Source organism: Nansenia antarctica (assembly GCF_963989245.1).
Source record: "Nansenia antarctica genome assembly, chromosome: 5".
Classification (NCBI taxonomy): domain Eukaryota; kingdom Metazoa; phylum Chordata; class Actinopteri; order Argentiniformes; family Microstomatidae; genus Nansenia; species Nansenia antarctica.
In genome coordinates this window covers 17,807,348-17,831,829 of record NC_137690.1, presented here as the reverse complement: position 1 = coordinate 17,831,829, position 24,482 = coordinate 17,807,348, and the positions used below count along the sequence as shown (strand labels likewise).

Here is a 24,482-nt window from a genome sequence, read left to right as displayed (position 1 = left end):
CTTCATGTATAATCGCTTTATTTACCTGAAACCACAAGTCATGTGATACATAATACAATCGTCAGCTCTGAAATTACAGTACAGTTGTCTGGCGAACACAAATGCCATTCAAGGGACTGACTGCTTCTTTCAGGGTAAAGTATGCATCACTATCATAGCACCTCCGCTTTCCCACACCACAAAACCTGCTTGAAACATCGCACGTCACAGTGCAAATAAATGAAGGAAAAAAATGTCTGTTTGGTTATTTTACACATCCCATCCAAAAACGATTTCCGTAGGAAAAGATGATGGGCGTTTTTGATCTTATTTAACATTTGTACTACTGTTTGTCTTAATCTAATTTACCAATACTATACATTAACTATTACACAAATCTGGTAAACTAGATGGCTGCTTCAGGACATGCACCATGGAATATTGTACATTTATATAAACAATGACATCTAGGTTTAAGATGGCATAAGAACTCTGTCTTCTTGTTTGAAGAAAACGGCTCTTCATGCAGTATGGATGGAGGGACTGAGGATTTGGGATTAGATCATTTGATTCCAAAAACATTTCATACCCATTTATACCCATTCTGTTGAAAAAATATACCAGATCATTTTCATTTCATAACTGAAGTACTTCAATCAAGTCTTGGCTTTACTTCTTAATTGACATGCAGGTCTTGGAAGATGTGGTGCTGCTCAAAACACACATGCACAACACTAAAACAAAACCTTACAGTTCCTGCAAGGGATTCAGAGGGGCAGGCTTACACGGCACTAGCTGCAGAGAGGAGAGAGAAAGACAAGAGGGAGAGACCAATCAGAAGACAGAAATAAGGCATGGGTCAAGGCAAAATCGCAATAAGAGAGGCTTTCTCACTAGTAATTTAAAAGGCTAACAACAAACCATTTAAGACCATCCACTGTATCCTTTTCTACTGACAGTCATGATGTCTAAGGCCACATGCAAGCACAGTAATGGGAATAAATGCCGTTAGCCATGTTTAAGTGAACCACCATGCCCTGCGACGTGAGGAGCGTGCCAGACAGTAGCCGATTGTGAGGAGCGTGCGATTGTGACGTCAGTGATAGACAGTTGCTGCCAATGATGACCCAATCCCATAAAAATAACTGCTACAGGAATTGAGTGACACAGGGGCCTTATATTGCAATTCAAAAGGCCTACATCCAATACTGTATGTGTATGCTTTGGCTGGCACTTATTATAACAAAGACCTTATGAAAAGACATCACCTCCGTAATTTCTGACCACCTTACTACAAGATCTTGCCCATGGCCTCTTAGTTCATACACAACACAGACATCATTAAAGGACTGTACCATTCATAGAACCCATCAAAGACGAGGATCATAGGCTCAACATAATATATTCTCAACAAGGGAGGGGGGAGTTATTGCTGTCATTTAAAGCAACAAAACAAGTACCCAGAGTTTGAGCAATAACTCTGAACCACAAGGCTTGGTTTGTGTGTGTGTGTGTGTGTGTATGTGACCGTGCCCAGATGAGATGACACACTAGTGGGCCGAGGGCATGCAGGCAAAGGGTACTCACTCTGTCGGGTTAACAGGCGGAAGGCATTGGAAGAAATAGCAGTTAGATTTACTGGCCTGGTATAGGAGAGGGCATGCTATCCAGGAATACCTACCTACAGTGTGCTTAAAAACACGCTCAAGTAAACTAGTGTAAAGGTATGGAGCATTTTGAGGACTTAAAACTCTATACACAGATACTATTTTGTGTGCTATGTACAGATATACAGACTCTTCCACCAGCCAGTCAGTCAGTTGGGCCTAAACTATGGCCTAATCAGTGTCCACTTGGTGATACACTCCAACAGGGAGTACAGACCACATAATGGTCCTATCAAAGCGCCCATTTTGTGCTGAACTGATAAGATTACCAGCCACTTGGTGCGTTTATACATATTCAAGTACAGTATGTGCACAATATACATAATAATTATTGTAAGACACTGCAGTGCCTGTAAATTAAGACTAAAGCTAAAAAAAGTGGACCTTTATGGGAAGAAAGACAGAATGTGTTGTGTTCAAGTAAACGTGTTTAACAGGCTTGTCCGTATCAAAAAATTGCTTTGAATCAAACCAAGGTAACATTTACATCTTCATCCCCACTTTCCTCAAATAACATACAAATAACACAATACTTAATAAGATTAAACCTTTAAAGAAAAAAGCTCTTAAAATAACAAAACGCAGGTAAGAGCAGTTAGGCTTTATAGTTCCTTCTGCACAAGCGAAATGGTGCATACCTCAACACTCAATATGACAATATTTATGAAAAGCTTAGTGAAAAACATGGGTATTAATCAATAGTCATATCTATAGCATTGAGGTATGTGTGCTCTGCCTAGTGCAGAAAATAAAAAACAATCCAGACAAATGGAGCTCAAACAGGGGCGGGAAAAATAATTAATTCATGCCAGGGCAGAATACATGCACGTTTTGTATAAACTTCTGAGTAAGTGCAAGTACATATGGTCCTTACACTTATGGCAAACCATATTCATTAAAACTTCACTGAAGACAAGTCAAAACATTACAGTCCTGGGCAGACCACAGCTGCCCCATCATCCTCTCCCAAAACTACAAATATGGTGGCAAAATAGTGTCAATTCTCTCTGTACATATGATCATAGCTCCTGAAGAGCAGATAGATTTTTTAAGGCATGTTCAAAAAGGGGAGCAAAAGACAAACAAAAAATTGACATGAAATTAAGACGTATGGACACATGATGGACAAACCTCAAGACATTAAAAATATGCATATCTTAAAAAAAGAAAGAAAATACAAAACGGAAATGGTGACAATGTCCTTGAAACAAAATCAGCAGAGGCCTCACAGATCTGTCGACATAGGTACACATGTTGACACCTCTCACTGTAGTTGGTTGTTGTTGTAGTAGTAGTAGTTGTTGTTGTTGTTGTTCCTGGTTAATGTGGTTGTTAGACGTGTGTTAATCTCCACTCACACTGGTGCACAGGAGGAGGGGGTGGGGGGGGTTTGTGCTGGAGTCAGTCAGGAGTCAGGACCAGAACAACTCGGACACGTTAGTGTCGATGCTGTAGAGCCACAGCACCAGGGGGAGGGTGATGGCCACAAAGGGCCAGGAGATGCCCTCTGCGCATGCAGACAGGGAGCAGCCCTTGCTGGATTTCTCCTCCAGCTCTTTACCGGGTTCAATGTAGTTTCTGGCGGCAAACTTTAGCAGCTCATCCAGCAGGATGACGGGCAGGGAGATCTTCAGCACCATCAGCCACTGCGTCAGGTCCAGAGGGGTGATCTGGAAGATGACCTAGAGAGGGAGGGACAGAGAGTGAGAGCGGTGCACCAAATTGACCAGAGTTTGGGGATAGAGGGGAGCTGATGTGACTTACGGGCAGTGGCTCCACATAGAGGATGAGGAAGTGGAGGGACATGGAGAGGCAGATAGCCCCCAGCAGCCAGATGTTATCCCAAGGAGGCATACGCAGCAAAGACTGGTTCTCTGACAGACTGGGGATGGGCGGGAGAGAGAAAGAGAGACGGTCATATGAAGGTAAGACCTATGATTCACAGGTTACAGCTGCCCTCCACTGAATGTAAATTACCCTTTGACGAGCCCCGCGGTGGCGTAGCGGTCTAAGCACTAGCCACTAGTGCAAGCTGCCCACCGGGGACTGGGATCAAATCCCGGTCTCGCCAGACCCGGATATGGCCGGGGCACACACAGGGAGCGGCATATTGAGCGGCCGCTCCCGAGGGCGGTATAGGACTATTTCCGGACAAGGATCCGTCGCGCAACACCGCCCCCTGGGTGCCGGAATAACGGTGTCGGGCTCGAGGAGCCAGTCAGCTAGTCTGCCTGGCGATCTCCTCTGGGGCTGCCGGCTACGGGGTCGTGCGGCGGATCCTACGCAATAGGCAGGGGATAATTGGATGCTAGGTTGGGTTCAATTGGATACCAAATTGGGTGAAAAAGGGATAAAAAATCTGAAAACAAATAAAAAATAAAAAAATAAAAAAACCTTTGACAAGTAAAAAAAAGCTCCTCAGCAGGGGGACTCACCTGTTCAGGGCGTTGCACATCTCGATGGTGACAAGCACCGACAGGGCCATGGTCATGGGGTAGGGCGACTCAAACACATGGCAGTCCAGGCCGTCAAACTCAGGGTTGTCTGGAGTGCACTGCAAGAAGTGGCTCTATAGGTGGGGGGGGGGGGGGGGGGGGGGGGGGGAACACAGGGGAATGAAGATCAACCTCAAGCTAGAAACTTGATGAAAAGCCAAGCTGACCGCAGGGAAGTAGTCTCACCAGCTGGTACAAGGTGATCTGGGGTCCATCGTCTGCAGCAATAAACCACCAGGCAGCGGCTCCCACAGTTCCAGCTCCCACATAGCCTGAGGGCAAACATAGTGTCAGATGAATGTGGGGATAGACGTGTCATCTGACTAAGGGGACTGTACAACATAGATGATGGCATTGGCAGAGGCTAGTGAGCTTGACGATTGAAAAGGAGACCCACGATGGCAGTCTAGTAAACAGTCTAGTAAACAGTTGTGCCGTTGACTCACATCCGATGGTGAGGTATCTGAAGAAGAGCCAGCCGGAGATGAGGCGCTCCTTGGCACTGCGGGGGGGCTTGTTCATGATGTCCAGGTCGGGGGGGTTAAAGCCCAGGGCGGTGGCAGGGAGGCCGTCTGTGACCAGGTTCACCCACAGCAGCTGAACGGGGATCAGAGCCTCAGGGAAGCCCAGTGCCGCCGTGAGGAAGATACTGCCAGCCCGCCCCAGAGAAACACATCATTAACAACACTGTACAACACCAGAATTAGAAAAGTACAGACACACGTCGCTGTGTGACAAGCGAGGTCCACGTGTGACTCACCAGACGACCTCTCCTACGTTGGAGGAGATGAGGTAGCGGATGAACTGCTTCATGTTGTTGTAGATGGCCCTGCCCTCCTCCACGGCGGCCACGATGGAAGAAAAGTTGTCGTCAGCGAGGACCATCTCAGAGGCTGACTTGGCCACTGCAGTGCCAGAGCCCATCGCGATGCCGATCTCTGCCTTCTTCAAGGCGGGGGCGTCGTTCACTCCATCGCCAGTCTGTGGGGGAAAAAACATTGCTGTGTTAAAAAAAAGTGACATTCTGTGCAGTGACGACTTGGATAAGACAACCGTACAACAGCTCGACATCATGGATAACAGGAGTAGGGTATTCAGCGTACCATAGCCGTGATCTCGTCGAAGCTCTGCAGGATTTCGACAATCTTGGACTTGTGAGAGGGCTCGACACGGGCGAAGCAGCGGGCGTTAGTCACGGCCTCGCGCTGGGCGGAGGGGGAGAGGTCGTCGAACTCGCGGCCGGTGTAGGCCATGCGGCTGACGTCGTCGTCTTCGCCCAGGATGCCGATGCGGCGGCAGATGGCCACGGCCGTGCCCTTGTTGTCCCCCGTGATCATGATGACGCGGATGCCGGCCAAACGGCACAGCTTGATGGAGGCGGCCACTTCCGTCCGGGGGGGGTCCAGCATGCCGACGCAGCCGACGAAGGTCAGGTCAGACTGTCCAGAGAGGGAGGAGAAGATTAAACTTTTCTGTTGTTGTTTTTAAAAATTATCATACAAAGGACGTATCTGCTAGTATGCTCACCTCATAGTCGACGAATTTGGCAGTATCGATAAGCACCATCTCTTCTTTCCTCAGTGGGGTGTCCCGTGTGGCCAGGGCCAGGCAGCGCAGGGTGTCCCGCCCTGTACCGTAGTCACGGATCACAGACAAGATCTTGTCCTTGATGCCCGGCGTCATGGGGACCTTGTTGGTGCCCACTCTGACATAGGTACACCTGTCGATCACTCCCTCAGGGGCACCCTGTCAAATAATTAAGATTAGCACACTGATTCAAACACATGGGTGTTGGCAAAGCACACATGCATACAAATGATACAGCTCACACACACACAGACACACACACACACACAGACACCCCCACTCGACCACCCACCAAACATTGCGGAGTAGCTAAAACAAAAGGCCCTGTTACCTTGATAAACATCTTGCCGAGGGAGGAGCGGGCCTTGTTGGCGGTGCAGTACACTGACATGGACTTCCTGTCTCTAGAGAACTCCAGGGTGAACTCCTTCTTCATCAGCTGCTTGATCACCTGATAGACACACACAGAGACATGATCACCTGATAGACTAGACACACACAGAGACATGATCACCTGATAGACAAGACACACACAGAGACATGATCACCTGATAGACTAGACACGCACAGAGACATGATCACCTGATAGACAAGACACACAAAGAGACGTGACTCAGAACTCCTAACGAGAAGTCGGGTCATTTCGTATGATTCAAAAAGACTGGTTGAAATTACTTACCGAGTTGCAAGCATTGGCCCTCTCGATCTTGGACAGGCCCTTAACGTCTGTGTCAAATGAATTCATCTTCTCCACCAGACATGTGAGGGCAGTCTCTGTGGCCTCTCCAACCTTCTCATACACAGCCTTGGCCTGATGACACAAACACACATGTTAACCAACCACCATACTTCACAGCAGCCACAGGGAGGAGGAAGCAGGAGAGAAACACTGACCTCGTTGAAGTCCAGAGAGGAGTCGTTGCATAGGGCACAGATGGTGGCCAGCTCCACTAGAGCATCATACTGGGAGCACGTCACTAGGCGTCCATCCTGGTACCTGCAGGGAACCACAGAGGAAAAGATGAGGACTTGAACAACATGACTTACTGTAGAGGAATTCAGCTCGAGGGTGTGTGTGTTTGGGTGTCTGGGTGTCTGTTGTTAAGTAAGTAAACACTCACACTTCTCCTTCAGGGGCATATGTCGAGCCAGTGATGGTGAACTCGTTCAGGGAGCAGCTGTCCCCCTCTACTTTGTCAAGGATAAACATCTGGAGGGCAGAATGAAGCACGGGAAACACAAGAAGAGTTACTCCACCAAAAACATTAGATAGAAAGAAAGTTGTGCAATATTAATGTGGCTGTTTATCCCCTGGCCACTAGATGGCAGCAGACCCCGCTGAAAAGCACAGCGGACGACGGGCCGAGGACTGCGGACCGTCATGGTGTGGTGTGATGTGACTGTGGCTCTTTCTGTCTGCGTGTGAAGACCGGAGGCGAGCAGCGAGGTAGACTTGTTTTGTTTGACTGTGTGTAAATAGCGGAGCCCGTCAGGGAGCGAGTGTAAAGAGAGCAGCAGAGCCCAGAGGAGGCGGGGGCCCTGCCTTCTCCCTCAGGAAGTCTCGGTCCTAATGGGTAGGCACGGCACTCGCGCTCACACTGCGTCACTGCAGCCAGTCGACAGGGATGGCACAACCCTCTCACACACAGACACTAGGAAGGAAGACTGATGGTAATCACTCATGCCTTTTTTTCCTGCGACAAGCCAGGTCTTAAAGTGCTGCTGACGTCAGATGACTATTTATTAAAAAAGAAAAGAAGAGCATTCCATTTTTTTTTTTTTTTTTTTTTAAAATTGCGCAGACTCTTTCAACTGGAAACATTTAGGCTTATGTCAGAGTGGATTACTCAGAAGAAGAAGAAAAAAAGAGTGGAAGGTCTTCCAATCATCATGGACTGACATGATGGGAGAAGGGCAGTGACCTCCACACAAAGGCTATTCTATTGCTGGTTGTGACCCTTAGTTCCAGACCTACTGTTCACCTGATAACTGTATCAGGGAAAAGAGCTATATCGAGGAAGCTCCATTTTGGCCTTTTGGAAGATTGGGTGAAGCTACCAACATGTGGGACACAGACACACACGTCATCGCAAAATTGGAGATAATGGGTGTAGGCATCACCACGGTTATGAAGACTAGTGCTGGAGTTACTGTACTGCGTTAAGTTATTGAATGTAGTTTCAGTCCGACAGAGAAGCCAGTAGAACCAGGCTAAGAAATGCTAGAGCAAAGAAATGTATTCTGGGAAACAAATGGCCACTGATAAATTGGCTTATCCAAAACTGTCAAAACGTTTGTTAAAACGTTTGACAAAAATGAAATAAAAATCAATGCTTAATAATGCAACACATTAATGTATTAAAGGAGTGGAGTCAGCAATTCCAAAGATCCATACATATAAAGAGAGATTAAAGAGTAAACATGCTCAATTAATAATGAAGTGTTCTTCTCCAGTAGCTGACAGTAAAATGAGTTGTGGTGCCAATCAGAGAGAGGCGGGGAGCGACAGGCAGGCATGCTGGACGCTTCAGAGTTGTGACACAAGGTCGGTTATGCAACAGCACTACAAGTCACCCGACAGCTGAACGTAGATTACAGCCGCAGCGAGCTGCCTCGGTGTAAAACACATCAGTCTTCACGCTGCGTTAATTGAGAGAGATGACTCTACAGAGATGACTCTACAGGCCCAGTGCCAGCGTGAACACACCCACCTTGGACACAGACATCTGGTTGGTGGTCAGGGTGCCGGTCTTGTCAGAACAGATGACCGAGGTGCAGCCCAGGGTCTCCACAGAGGGCAGACTGCGGACTATGGCGTTCTTCTTGGCCATGCGGCGGGTGCCCAGGGCCAGGCAGGTGGTGATGACAGCGGGCAGACCCTCTGGGATGGCGGCCACGGCCAGGGCCACGGCGATCTTGAAGTAGTAGACAGCGCCGCGGATCCAGGAGCCTCCGTGGACTGGGTCGTTGAAGTGGCCGATGTTGATGATCCACACAGCGATGCAGATGAGAGATATGACCTTGGACAGCTGCTCACCAAACTCATCTAGCTTCTGCTGCAGGGGGGTCTTCTCCTGCTCAGTGGCTGCCATCTCATCACGGATCTTACCAATCTCAGTGTTCACACCCGTGGCTACTACCACGCCAATGGCTTTGCCAGCAGCGATGTTGGTTCCCTGAAAACACAGATGAAACATGAAAAATACAGCAGATACTCTTATATTGTTGGTTATTTCAATAGGGGAATCATTTGCGTTCGGGTTTTCTGCATCAAGTCTGTTCTTCAACTTTGCAAACAAACAACTTCTGTGAAGGAAACCTCCAAACTACGAGTTCATCAAAGAACAAAAGCATCAGACCATCAGTTGGTTAAAGGAGAGGTCCACTGAGAGGAGAGGAGAGTCAAGTGGATGCTTACGGAGAAGAGCATGTTCTTTTTGTCCTGGTTGACTGCACGGGGGTCAGGCACTGGGTCAGTGTGCTTGATGACAGAGACAGACTCGCCTGGAAACAACAACAGAGAACAGTGACTCACATCTCTCATACCCAGGTGTGCACACACAACCACAGGATGAAACAACATCAACTTCAAACAAATACTCCACAGTCAATGTTGAACACTCCTGACCAAGTACTTATTTACATGCTGTAGGGCAAAGCCTCTGATTTGATGTGGATATGGTGGACAGAAACCCTTGAGGAGTAGCAGAGTTGTTTGTCTTTGTCTAGCTAAATAAACCATATGCTTATTAGAGTCAGCTGAGAAAATACCAGTCCTATTACATCATCTAGCTCAGGTGCAGGGCACTTCAAACAGGTAATTATTGTCAAAATATGTTTATAGGGCAGAATGTTTTCATGCTCTTCATAAGGACTTATATTTAAGCTGTATAAAGTTGGTTCAGTCATAGACAACAGGGCAGGAGACAGACTTGTCTCACCGGTCAAGATGGACTGGTCTACCCTCAGGGTCGTAGACTTGATCGAAGAGAGGCGGATATCTGCAGGAACCTTGTCTCCAACTGGGGGAAAACAAATCCAGAAAAACGGAATTAGAGATATGTATATCAAACAATATATGGACAAATGATACAATACACCAACATACAGGCAAGTAGACACATGACCTCTACATTGGCTCTACCTATGTCAAACAAACAAATTGACGGCGGCTTTGAGACCAACATGGCCATGTTCAGGAGACAATGAAATTACAATTCTTGCAAACTGTTATGAAAACGACTAGCGCTGTATGGACTTAGGCTTTTATTGCATTCAGCATTGGTTTTAACTGACAGAGCACAGCTCATTTGAGGCTTGGTTGCTGTGCCAGAGAGGCAGAGCAGCGCTGCGCTCCCATCGCTGTGAGGGAGAGAGGAGGAGAGCCAGAGCAGGAGGAGGAAATGGAGGACTGGTGAGCCATAAAAGGCCTGTCTCAAAGGAAAAGGCCAATTTGGGCCACATCTGAATTGTGGTGACCCGATTCCGCTTCCTATTAGTACATAAATGCTGGGAACTGGGGAAACGGCTCAGTGTGAGCATCCTTTTCTCTCAGCTTGAACATGCAGAGTAGTAGTCCTCCATGCATGGGAAAAACACCAATGTGATCTCACAGATCTGTGTTTGAACATGGTACTATCAAATGTCTCACCCACCAGGTTGACTTGTGTAAAGATTTCACCTGATGAAAATGCTGACACAATTATAAATAAGCTGGCAGACTCTACACTAAGCCTTTAACCATTCCCAAGACAAATACACCAACATCAAAAGGTCAACGAGATGCATCATGCATAAATGCATCATGCATAGAGGGAAAAAAGCTTGATGTATTGTTTCTCTTCAACAATACAAAATCTGAACTTTAATTTCAGGGCAAACCAAGATACAACTCAACCCCCTGGAATGACATGGCCGATCTGGCTGAAGGAGGCAGACCAGTGACATCAAAGGGAGACAGGGAAATATTTTCCAACTTCAGGATTCCCTTTTCAGGACTGAACAGACACGTAAACTAATCCAAACCCCCCCCCTGTGCCCTAGAGGGGAAAAGTGGGGGGGATAGCATGGGACCAACAATGCTCACAGCCAAACATGGGAAAACTATTTCAATATGTTCCCTGATGCGCTGATCAGGTTTAACTGTGGACACATGATAGCAGCTGTTTCCCTGTCATCCCAACTGCACAGGAAGAGGTAGGAGATAATACTAGCCGCCGTGTCAGTTGACGGCAGAGGAGCCGCCCCCGGCCGGCCCGCCTCCCGAAACACTCCCCCGTTCAGCTTGTTAAAAAGACACAGGAGTCTGGAGGTTGATGGTCACTAAGCTGTAACGAACAACACGTACTGTAAAGGCTCAACACCTTCAAGTGTATCCACAGCCTTGGCTCAGAGAGAGTGTAAAAAAACAAGTGTAAATGTTCCATTTAGAGAGATGCCCCTGCAGTTGGGCGTGTGTGTCAGACCATATTACATGTGTTGACACCCTGGTGCCAGGGGTTCGGCACCGTCAGTGGGCATTGGCCAAATCATGAGGGGACGATGACAGGACGGTGACAGGTTTTCTCAGAAAGACTTGTGTAGGGCTCAATTGCATATTTCAACTGTCTAAATGTGGAACAATGTGCACACAATGAAAGCCTCACTTCTGAAAAGTTGCACAGCCTACCCATGAGAAATGGATTGGATTTGGATAGACGGAATGATCATCATCAGACTCAGGTTCAGGATACGTCTCATTACAATTTAAGGCCAAGTTGAACAGAAAGAAAACTGTTCGCCCATAAGTCAGAAAGCCTAACGGCCACATCCTTGTGGTTGTGTAACACTTCCTGTGGTAAGTCATCATTATATTTTTAAAGAAACATTGACTTCTGCAGTAGGGACCTACAGTAGAGACAAATAAAGATGGATAAGCAGTTTACAAAAGGCACTTGCCAATGTCATTATGGGGAGAAAATGCAACTGTCTTGGAGTGCAAGGCTAAAGCAAGACATTGTCCTGGTGCTGTCAGACTGCAGGCCTGCTCTAAACGAAGTGCGTGTGTATATCATCTGTCTCTTTGTGTCAACATCCTACTTGGTTCCAGTCCAACAGCCTGCTCAAACATGACCACCTTTTCACCCTTACACTTGCCAACTAGTGAGAGTGTATCCACACTACTGAGAGTGAGAGAGACTTAGCAACACGAGGCACAAACTCAAGAGTGAGACAGCTAGGGCCAAACATGACTCCCAGGGGGAGAGTTGGGCCAAGTTGTAATTCCCAAACCGGTATACCTTCCTGCCAAAATACCTGCTGCTACACCAGTAACAAAGGAGTGAGAAAGAGAAGCCTCTGTGCCACCGGGGCAGCAGCAGCACCTTCAAAGGAGCACACCCAGACTCTGTGCACCAAATGACAACAGAAGTTCTCAGGTATTTTGCTGAATGTGCACAAGCTGAATCTAGTGGCCTACTGAATCAAACGCAAGTAATCAAGGTGGTATTCTGTCATGTGCTTTACAGTTAATGTTGAATTATGTTGTTTTTTTACCTACATAGGAGCTAGGACTTACATTGCTAAAGATAACTGCTACACACACACAAAAGCTCTGCTACCACAGCAGGCTCAAAACCTTCCAGTCACTGATTATGCGTCACATATGCAATTTTATTATTATTTATTAATCGTTGGCTCCTGCACCTGGCAAGGTATAATGGCTAAATGACGGTGCTGCAAAAACATGGTACCAGTAATACCCTTCCACCAGCCCAGCCCTACCCTACCCTACCCTACCCATGGGTGCCCTTTGAAACAGGAGTAAGCAAAGCCTCCACACCAAAAAGGCAGGCTGCTTTGCCTGGTAGCCTCAGGCCCCATCTGTGTGTGACTGGGCGAGACATGGAGTGGCAGGCCTCTCTGTTGTCAGTCTCGAGGGTGCATGTGCTGATGGCAGCTGAAACTAAAAGGTTGAAGTCCCGCCACGCTGAGGAGGCTGCTTCAAAAGCAGTCGGCACTACTGTAGGTAGGCCTGTCCTGTCCTGCAGCTCTCCAACAGAGAGCTCTTAACTACCGGTACTGTAGGTAGAACTGTCCTGCAACTCTCCAACACAGAGCTCTTAACCAGCTGCTCTCTCATCTGCCACTAAATATGCTCCATTTAAAAGGGTTATGGTACTACAGCATGCAATGGCCGAGCCATAGTGTTTAAAAGTAAGCTAATAGTCCCCCACCAATATTTGAGTTGGCTATGGTATTATGGTATCCTGGCCTGTAAAGCTACTCTGTCATCAAATCGTAATATGTTACAGCAAGTCGGCAAAACAACACTGTCACAAATACTTATTATTACCTATTCACTTGTGATGATATCGCAATGATCCAGATAGACGATTTCACGATGGAAACTGGCTAGTACCAACGGCTAGTGTAATGAAATAGCACTATGTATGTAAATATGTATGTAAATAGCACACAGTATGTAGCACCTTTAAAACTGAGATGGAGAAATGACAGGTGTCTGTTTCTCCTTACATGGAGAAATGTAAGAGAAAGGACAATGATCTTTAAAGTTGAAGAAAACATTATAGCCAGCTGAAGTAACTATTATTGGTGCAAGATATGTGTCTGGCTTTAATGTTTACTTCCTGTGTTGAGTGACTCTGCTGAGCCATCAAACTCCAACAGAACTGTGTGCAGCACACTACCACAACCATGTCCTGGGCCAGGTTTCGTTACTGTGGCAACGGGACAGAGTCAAATGACACTTAGATGAAGACCAGTGGCTTGTTAGTGATCTAGAACAGATGCTGTCATCGTTCTGAGGGAACATCTGGGAGATGAATTAGAGGTCAGGGGTAGGGATGCTCCGATTTATCGGCCACCGATTTAAATCGGCCGATTTCACTCCAAATGACTCGATCGGTGATCGGCAAAAATGGCCGATCGCAAAAACCGATTTTTTATTTTTTATTTTTATTTTTTTTCCTGGGGAAGACAGATAACTGAACATAAAACATAGGAGGACGTAACAGTATGTAAACCATGAAGGCCACGTTTATGATGTCTTTTATACAGCCATATCGACTGACTTGGGCTTCAGGCCCTAACTGGGTGATAGGCCAGACCTTTACTATGCCATAAAAATGGGTCTGCGTTTGCTTGGTGCCTAATGGATCAACACTTTTGTCTAAAAAGCAAAAAATATGTAGGCTATCCAGTCAGTAGGCCTACAGTTATGTATTTTTAAAAAAATCGGTATCGGTATCGGTTGATCTTGAGGAAAAAAATCGGTGATCGGTATCGGCCCCAAAAATCCAGATCGGAGCATCCCTAGTCAGGGGTCAACATATATTCCAACAATATGTGACTGGTATATGCTTGAGAAACCATCTGTGGAGTGTGTAAAAATAACAAGCATGCACACATAGCAAGCCATTTTAAAATCCCAAAAATAAAAGCTCATGTAGTTTAGAATATTCCCTGAATGGACCCATCCTATTCTGTTGTGAGCAATTTGATGTGTTCAGATCATTTACTTTAAAAGTTGTAATTAAGACCTGGGTGTAGAGACAAACCCCTCAAATTAGATTAATGAAAGGGAGTGCCGTGGACTCCTCCGTCACTATCCAGATAGCAGCCTCATAATTCACAGTCTAGGTCAGTTAACCCAAGTGGTAATGAGAGGCTGAGGCCAAGGTGACAACGAACAGGGTAATAGGCAAGCATACAGGCCTATACCCAGAGGGGAAGCTCTGAAGGGTACTTGTGTTCCTGTCACTTTCCCCCTCATGTCTTAAGGTCACCACCTCTCCTGTCAGTGGGTCCTCTTAACAGCCTGCGTCAGGGCCAACATGACTAACCTATTACCCTCCAACTGGCCTATAACCAGACAACATGACTTGGATTCATAGCAGTAAATGCAGGACATACCTCTAGGTTAACTGCCAGACTGAAGCGATAAGCGTTAAGAAGTCGGATTAGCCGGTGGGCTTTACAAAAACGCTGTTTGAGATCTAAGATGGATTGCTTAATGAATCAAATCAATCTTTTTAAACAATGCCAATGAGGGCAGCCAGGATGTTACCGCATACCCTCTTCACGTCCACCCAATTCCCTCTTCACTATTAATTTAAACAAAGCCATTCTGGTCCCTCATTACATACCAGCCGGGGACACCAAACACCTGGCTGGCCCCTACACTCGCCAAGAGACCCCCACAGTGACAGCAGACGCATGCCAGGCCACATAAAATGCCACATGCCGTCCCGGGTGTCTGGAATCCCAGGCTATGGAGGGTGATGATGGGTAAGGTCTGGAGGTTGGGGTTGGAGGGGTGGGACGGGATTGTTATCCACTAGCACTGCCTTACAAGGTCATCTCGCTCTCCAAACAATAGAAACAGCTGAGAGATCCTCCTCTTATCCCACCCCTATGCTGGCCCCATCACTATCCCACTCCCTGGCATGCCACAGAGAAGAGATCAAACCCCCATCAGTCCTGCTGCCCTGTGGGAGAGGCCTCACCCGACCCTCAGCTCCCTCAACACCACGCCATGTCTGGACGCACACCACAGAACAACCGACACTCAAATACTGCCTATGTGCAATAAACAGACGGAAGCTCAACTGGCTTTACTTTTTAAGATCCTGTGAAAACACAAATAAGGCTGGAACATGTGTTCACAAAATCCTGAGCTGTTTATGGAGAAGCACTATTCAAATCTCCACAAATCTTCAATTTCCTTGAAGTGCTTCAGTAAATCAGAGTGGTGCGAGAGACTATGGGCTGAGTTAAGTCTGAACCACGGTACTGTGACAGGCTGGAGCAGCTTAGCGGCAGCCCTGGAAGAGCAGTCAAGAAGCCTGACACAGCTGCAGATTAGCTTAGTACAGCAGAGACGGCAGCCTTCAGCCCAGCATCACCGTGTGTCACCGCTGGGATCAGGCAGCCTATAGGCTCTGAGGGGAAACTGAACTGCACCAAAATGCAGGGTGAGAACAGCCAGGGTAATGGAAGTCTTAATGAGAGCCGAGAAAATTGCATATGCATCAAAGCAGTGAGGAGGACATCGACTCTAATCCCCCTAGAGGGTAAACACGTCGTAAGGTAAGCAAACGTCTACATCGTCTGTGTCCTGGGGGCTTTAGAGGCTACGGGAGTTGAGAAAACATTGGTCACTTTAGTATTCTCCTCACGGCTGAGCCAGTCAGAGTGCCCGTGTCCTCTGCCTCGGCATCTGCGTCATCACCATCCTCTTCTGCATGGCAGGGGGGTCAACACTGGGGCTCCGGGCAAATATCATCCTTAAAAGAACCTTACAGAAGCCAATATGAAAGAGCTCTGCAGGATTTCCTGAATAAGCTCCAACTCTGAAATGACATTCCCCACCATCTGATTGCCTGAGCAACGAGCAATGCCCTGGCTTTTTCAGAGCGAAACCGTTACACACGCAACCTTCACACAGCACACTATTCTTGCCCACACACTCGGATCAGTGCAGTCCTATCAATCAAAAGTGCAGCTGTATATAATATTATTTGGCAGCATCAGTCACATTCCTTTGCAATAACACATTCAAAAACCCACTAAGCCTGACGAGACGACAATGCCTATACAAAATGTAATTTTCAAAACATTCCCTCCCAAACCTAAATTTGACATCACTCTTAACAAAGGGTGGAGTCGGAATTAACATTCCCAGTGCACCCAACGCCGCCTGTGCCCTTCTCAAGGTGACTTTGGTGTCCTGCTGTGCGCTGTTGCACGTCACACACTGCAACACTGTTCCCCTGGGAAGGAGGGGGAGGGGGGGGAACCAGACACCTGTCATCTTCACTACTGTCACTGCCTACTATAAATAAGTAATTCCATAATCTGGACAGGCTATCGGGGCTAAAAATAAAACCGACCACTATGCGCAGAAAAACACCGCATCATCTCAGCGGCTTAGGGTTAAAGCATCCTGATAACAGTAGCGCTTCAAGGACTCCCAGCATTCCACGCCAACGGACATCCATCCCCCCCGTTGCAGACAGACTGTGCTGCACAGGACATTTATTTTCTCTCAAAAACAAACCCCAGCATCTCTGCTTTAGTGCTACGTTCACCGTCTATGGGTGAGTCATCCCAAGCTCTTTCACATGCTGCACTGGGGAAATGTGAGCATATCCACTCTGAGGGTGAGTTCAGTAGCCGCACAGAGGATGCATAAGCATAGGTGTCAGGCTTCAGGGGTTGTACCAGTGAACTGCCATATGAGCCTCATCAAAGCGGTGAGCGACAGTCATGGGTCGAGTACAGGAAGAAACATCCACACGTGATCGGAGGGGCTCTTAGCAGCACTAGTGTCTATTCCGCTGGGAGAATAGGTTAATAGGAACATCCCAAAATACATCCATCCTGTAGGGTGAGTCACCTCTGCAGTGGGACTAGGGGAGAAGGGAATTGAAATGAGCTTCTGCTAAATGCAAAGCCTGACCATGCCCGGATTCATATGCCCTGTTAAAAATAGCATACCTGAGGCAGAACAAAAAGAAAAAGCCAAATGATGCTAATTTAGTTCGAGTTTAAAAGGACAATGTCTTTTTAAATATCTCATACAAAGAGAGCCACGTTATGCTTCAATATTAAACGTACAAAAGGATTCACACATCAGATGAAACATCGAATCATTGGAGATAATACACAACATGACACAACCAATGGAAGGCATCCGGGTTCACTGTGTGAGAAGAAACAGCATCACCTTACCGGCAACCTCTACGATGTCTCCAGGCACGATCTCTTTGGCCTTGATCCTCTGGACAGTCTTCCTGTCCTGGCGGTAGACTTTGCCCATCTCGGGTTCGTACTCTTTAAGGGCCTCAATGGCATCCTCAGCATTGCGTTCCTAGGATGATGAACATTGTTTGTTAGCATTATATAGTACTGGAGTCACAAAATGACAGATATGAATATAACATATAAATATGTAGTACATATAAAATACTGACTTTTCCCCAAATGACAGATATGTGGTTAATAAATGACTTGACCAGGACACATATTTATTTTCCCCTTTTAGAGTTAATTTCTGTACTGATTAGCGACTGTGAATTGGAAACACTGTCACAGAGAGAGGCACATTCGCTTGTCATGGACACCAGTTCAAAAAGGACACACGCAAGCTGTGCCAATGTCACGTTTGCGATTACTCAATCACTTAGTAGCGTGACGGCTGGTTCTAAAGTCCACTCCTGGCCAGCTTTAAGATATCATTAGCGAGATGCAAAGTGGCATCATATCATGTTCAGCATGGTCATTTGGGGCTACTGGGACAGGGGGGGCGAAAATCTACTCCACACTCTTGTTTGGTTTAGTGAACCTTCCTCCCAGGGGCCCGGCTGGCAGTGTAGGCAAAGTCAACCAGTGGGACATTAAGAGAAACTGAGAAGTACAATAGAGTACAAAAGATAAAACATCAGCTTGTCGTTTGTGATAAGACAGACAAAGCTATCAAGTGAAATCATAAATGACACCAAGGATGGCAGTTACTACTGAGATGCCACTCTACAGTCTGCAGCTTTGACACAGAGGGAGTTAGAAACACTAGCAGCCTTGCCTGAGGCTCTCTGCTCATCAACTAAACGTTTCAAAGACAGGGAATAGAAGAAAGTGTTCCAACAAATACCTATTTAGCACCCCATCCATTGGTCGATTGAGGCTAAAAGCTACACGTTCACAAGGCCTAGGTTGATCGTAACATGTAACAATCATACATTAGCAGATTCACCAACTAAACTCACAATTAAGAGTGATAGCAAGACATTTAAACTATTTGACTGCACAGACATCGCACACAAGTCATAGATTAGAATAGAATGTTGATCTTGTCAGATTTCTAAGGAAATGTAGCCCAGTTCTGGACTAAATCAGGCAGGCCAAAAATACGCACAAGTTTAGAATGAAATAATAAATCTTGAAAGGAAAGCACAGAGCCAATTTCAGAGTGCAACAGACATGTGCAAGGCTGGATGGGAGGCAGAGTTGTCACTGTTTCACAGCAGCACATCTAAACGGTCTCAAACGTAGTCAATGACCCACTTCCTAGCCCCATTTTCTGGTGCGTCTGGTTTGCTTTTCAAGGTTTGACAATGGCAGCCCTCCTGCTAGTGACATGCATAGCTCCTAAAACTAGGATGCCATTCCACAGATACTGTACGCTGACGGCTGTTCTGAACACTGTCATCACAGCCCTACAATGAATAAACTTGACATTGAACATACCGTGCAACAGATTCAGTCGAAAATTCGGATAATATTTTTGATGCAAAAGTTTCTCACCTGCCACACACCGACGATGGCATTGGCTATAAGAATGAGTAAGATCACAAAAGGCTCCACAAAGGCTGTGATAGTTTCTTCTCCCTCCTCGAACCAGGCCAACACCTAAAAGGAAACAACCTTTCATTATTGAGTTTCACACAGCACATGAACATTGTCATTCACAATTTTTCATAGTTACACATACAAGATATGTATTTGAACCACCATTTAAAGTGTTAGGGTTAGAGCGGTTGAAGTGGACAAGATGAAGTTATTCTGGAAGTCCTTAAGACACAAAGCATGGTTGTTAACCAGAGCCACAATAACAAGACTTTGTCTGTTTATCTATGATTGCCAATGGGTCAAGTGCCTGTAGCCTATTCGTCAGGCATATGTATTAGTCAAATATAGAAGCATTTTATTTTTCTGTATGTCCTAAAGCTTCACTCTTTTTCCACAACACATCAGTCAATATCCCAATAATAACACTATCATGTCAGTGACACATCTGTAGTACATTTTGACATTAATGCATGTCAAACATGAGTATTTGAAATATATGAAATATCAACCTAATGCCTAAATGTTGCCTGACACACACACACACACACACACACACACACACACACACACAATAAAATCACTTATGAGAGTGAGACCCATTTGCCTAGTCTCCCTCTTATCTGCTGAAAATAAGAGCATACGTTTCATTACTGCACTTTGACTGACAGTTTGTTTTCATTTCATCAATAAACCCCAAATCGTTACATCTGACTCGAAATGAAATGGGTGAGGGTGGTGCATTAGTCTGGCTAGTGCCCTCCCATTGAAGGTCAGAGCCCAAATTTGGTCTGGAGTCGTGCCCTGTCCCCCTGTCAGACAGCAGCCACTGACACCTCCATATCACCAGGCTGGGTACTGTACAGTACATACCAGCTCCTCTAACTCACACACACACACACACACACACACACACACACACACAACCACACACAACCCCCATTTCCAGAACTCAAGAGATTATAAATTCCAGTTCCAGACCTGACCCTCCGCCCACCCTCCGATTCTCCTCAACTTTGGGTATCCAGTATCTGAGTATCCAGTATCGGCCTCACGTGAAAAGTTTTGGCCACTACCAAAATCATAAATGATCACTGCAAGCTGTGAGCTGTCCAGTTGATTTAACTTGTGGGACTTGTGGGGCTTCTTTTAATGGTGCTTTTACTTCATGTCAATCCATTCACATTTCTATTAAGGTAAAGGTAGTGTCTGGTGAGAAGCCTAGATGAGTGAGGATGTCATTACACAGCAACAGTACAAGACAGGTCAAATGTCTCATTTGGCACATGGTGATAGCAACTCAATACCAGCAACTGCTGTCGTCACCATTACTCAGACGGGTTGCTAGCTTTCTCAGCTGTTTGGCCCCCTGATCTGTGAGTGTAACCTCAGCTGAGACATGCAAACAGAAGACATTTGCACTTGCTGTCTGTCTACACATCTTCTGGCACATACTTTCCCTTTCCAGTGATGATCCCCTGTCACTTTCTCTAGGCTCATATGGAGAACAGCAAGTCAACTGAACAGCAAGTCAACTAAACAGCAAGTCAACTAAACATCCTTGTCCGTAGGGTATTTGGGGGACCATAACATACTTATTCACTTACCAAAAAATAAAATAAATAAATAAATAAGTCCTATCTATTTGATGACTTAGGTCCTACTGCTACCCTAACAAATCCCAGAGTGACATGATTTCAATCAGGACTGATGCAATGCATTTCTATCTGGTGTACAATGTTGGCACGTGCAAAATCTGAAAACAAAAGCATTATGGTAAGCTGTGGAAGAGTTAGATTGTGTCTATTTACCACCAGTTATGGCAAAATACTTACAAAAGATATAACAGCTGCCAGTAGAAGAATTCGTACAAGTAAATCTTCAAACTGTTCCATAACAAGTTCCCATAGAGATTTTCCTGCAGAGAGATGTGTAAAATACAGGTATAATATATCAATATGAATTTGTATTTTGTTTATTTTCCTTTTTTTACAATAACTGATATTAAAATAATCATTGGTAATTACCTTCCTCGGCAGGTAACTCTGTAGATGAGCCAATCGGAAGAGCATACAGGGGAAAGAGTAGAACACATTAGGGAAAGTGGCAAAAACAATGGTTCAGTATGAGTTTGATATATCTGCCCTCCTCACCCACCCTGTTGACCCCAGTTCTGACTCGTTCTCATTGCCAAATCTACTACACATATCTAAGTGTCTTACTACTAGGTTAGCAACTGTGAAAACATTGCTTGCTTCCATACCTTAGTAAAGTAGTGATTTGACTTAAGCTGCACTCACCAAGTTACACCACTATCTAAAGTGCTTCGTCACCAACACGTAAGTACCGGTAATAGGCAACTTAAACCCAGTGGACAGACAGGCTAGCAACATCCTGCTTGTATTCTGTGGTGAGTGACCATGGGGAGCATATCAAAAGGCTGGTCTCAGAGAGGTCACCTTGAATACAGTCAAATATACAGATCCGTTCATTAAGTCCAAACGACATACAGAATCATTTGAGTACAGAAAAAGACTACAGAACCCAGTATCCTATGTTTGGCACCTAAACTAGTAGCCTGGTACGTTGGCCTGTGGCGGCTATCCCAAGTCCCATCAGACTAGAATAGTGACCACATCGTGAAGTATTACTCTAAACAGGTTTAACGACGTTTGAAATGGAAATATGAGGAGTTGACCCCCCTAAAAAGAATGTTGGAACAGCTCGCTACTTTGTAGCTAAAAACCCACGAGGTCGTCTATGATGACGTCAGCCAAATGACTCCGGTGAGCCGGGTTGACTGTGACATTTACCCCACAAGGGCCTCAAGCACCATATCACATCCTTTCCTAAGTAATACTGTTTAACTGTAGCTATTCTTACATACCGTTGGGGCCCCATTTCTCTTTCTGTCGTTTCACCTGGTCCAAGCCTAGTCCCGTGCTTTCGTTGACGGAGAAATGACTATAAACTTCTTCCACACTCTTTATGTGAGCGTTATCCATGGTTAGACGATCGACTCCTATGTCAGTTGCACTTTGTTTACTCAAACGCTTACGTCTCTTATAAATTAAACTATTTCAACAAATAATAAATTATTTGGCCAATGTGAAACATGCAGTCACATTCAGGCGCCGGCCGGGCAGCAGGATAGTAGGGACGAATTGTAAAAATGATCTTAAGTTGCAGGCTTGTGTGGAACGAAAAATGACTCTCACAGACTTTCTCCCCAAGCCACGGCAAAAAAATTCATGGAAAAAGCTAAGGACCGGTTAGCTATTCCTCTCCTGGATGAAGGTTACTTTGGGTGTGCTCTTATATCCCCAAAAATGGTGGAAGAGTATGCAGCAATCGCCCCTGTTGAGGACTGCATTCACCCAGTCCAATCCTAGCGCTGTCCCCGACGTGCGATGGTCTGTCTCTCCTCGGCGCAGCTCCCGGCTCAGTGGTGGGCTGTTGAAGTGCCAATCTGATTTTATTGAAAGCGCCTCTCTACTGCCCCTCTTCTGCATGTGGACTACGCTCATTGGACGGAACAAGTCCGGAAATGTGCGCTCAAAAGTCAGTGAAAGCAGTTTTGACACTGACTGGCAAAAAATAATAAGACACAATCAGTTTGTATCCGATTTTTGATACGTTTTGGACAATTTGATCGATTATTTGATAACGTTTATTGTGGACTGAGTGACTGACAGTGACAACTAGCCTGTTTATTACACGTCACGATAAATGGATTGCATGCATACATCAAACCAACTCAAAGATTAAACAATCATGAGTCCACATGAATTACTGACAAGATATTATTACTCATTACCAACCTGAACAAGTGGCAAAGTACAGGCACTTGACAATAAGGTAACAACGTTATGGAAGCTGGGAGGTCTGTTGCAAAGGATGTCAGCAAAAGACACTAGATTAAGAAGATGCCCCGATGTGTGTTTATTAGGGGGCATTATTGTCAGCTCTTTAACAGGACTGGCTTGTATCATCTGTTGATAGAGGCCCCTAGTAGCACAAGGTTGATCCCGCTCTGTGTTAATAATCCCATCCCACCCAGGCACCTGCATTGTGTTGCCTTATAGAATCCACACTTGATCCATCTGGCGCAGTAACCAACTCTGTGCTGTCAGCAGTGGATTGAGTTACAGTAGGTTTCACCCAGAGGGAGAAATGGGAAGGGGATCCTGGAATTACTGTCAGTGCATGAGAGGAATGCCCCTTCAAGTCCCCGCACAGCAGGGGCCACGGCTTGCGTTTCTGCAAAGCATCAGTCATCCATGTTGAAAAGTTGTTGTTTTCTATGCCAAAATTAAGTCGTATGTACTATAGCCTAATCATTTAGATCTGGAGATGACACCTTACCCCACCACTTTGATACATGGGATGTATCATAATAATAATGCAACAACAGTACGCTTGTCACTTCAAATTAGGCCTGGCTGTTCAAATGAGTATTTACTAAGGAACAGAGGTATTCACCATGAGTGGTTTGGAGAGGTATGTTCTGGTGATGATAATAGTAAATCTGTCAAATCAGTTTGATTTATCATTGGCACTAAAATCAGTCTAGCACAGTCTTTAAAAGAAATACAACAGTCTTTAGAATATTCCAATATTATTTTAAATGAAATTGATGGTACAATATGTATATTCAAATAGCAATCATATGTTTTTTTTAACAATAGGAATGTTTTTGTAACATTTACAGTGAACATTTATAGAAACTTTGTCAAAGGTGTAATATGCAATCAAACCAATGTTTGACTAGTTCATCTGGCAATGTCCTGTCTGAAACAACAGAAGTCCTGTTGAATTCCAAAATTGGCAAGCTCCTCTGCCCAAGGTCGTGGCTGTTGTTTCCAAAAATAGCTGAGTGCAGCCGCGTCCCAAGTGCAACACTTTGTACGCTGTTATCTTTAGACACATAGATTGGAGCTGTATTCTTAAAGATGTGTCAAAATGGAGGCTGCGAACTTGTTTGAAGTCAGCGGGCCAGAGAAAGTGAAACCTCTTATCCCGCCGACACCTTCTGGAACATGTGTTCTCTCTGTTCTGGATTCACGAGGCACCTCTCACAGCATCATCACCGGATGGGTGCTCCTCACAGGAGATAATCAGTCTAATGGAACTAGAGAGAACACTCGGTATGCACCAATAAAATGATTCACTGAACCAGGATTAACAAAGTTAGATACCTGGAGTCATTTTAACTACACAAGGTAAACGCTGAGTATCTTAAGTGTCTATAGATTCTATGAGTATCTTTTAGTTTTGATTAAATGAAGACTTATCATCTCACCTAAAAGTATATTAGACAAGTCAGAATAACAGAGTAATTAACTAGAACTGGAGAAGTACCGTACAGTACATAAAGTTGTGAGATGACAGAGAAATCCTGGTCTAT

At 45.5% G+C, this 24,482-nt stretch overlaps 1 protein-coding gene across 1 annotated transcript; it reads right to left on the bottom strand.

Moving 5' to 3' along the window:
- Positions 1 to 10: 10 nt before the first annotated feature.
- LOC308158930 (sarcoplasmic/endoplasmic reticulum calcium ATPase 2-like) lies at positions 11 to 22,497 on the bottom strand. The gene is made up of 20 exons (XM_080532647.1): positions 21,963 to 22,497; positions 21,103 to 21,120; positions 20,911 to 20,993; positions 19,034 to 19,138; positions 17,462 to 17,600; positions 9,670 to 9,750; positions 9,147 to 9,232; positions 8,440 to 8,904; positions 6,850 to 6,938; positions 6,623 to 6,725; positions 6,408 to 6,539; positions 6,060 to 6,179; positions 5,669 to 5,887; positions 5,245 to 5,580; positions 4,902 to 5,122; positions 4,588 to 4,790; positions 4,328 to 4,413; positions 4,082 to 4,215; positions 3,411 to 3,528; positions 11 to 3,328 (listed from the first exon to the last, which is right to left on the bottom strand). Exons 1-20 carry the CDS (start codon positions 22,078 to 22,080, stop codon positions 3,059 to 3,061), a joined length of 3,126 nt encoding a protein of 1,041 aa, XP_080388773.1. The 5' UTR covers positions 22,081 to 22,497; the 3' UTR covers positions 11 to 3,058.
- Between the last annotated feature and the right edge of the window lie 1,985 nt (positions 22,498 to 24,482).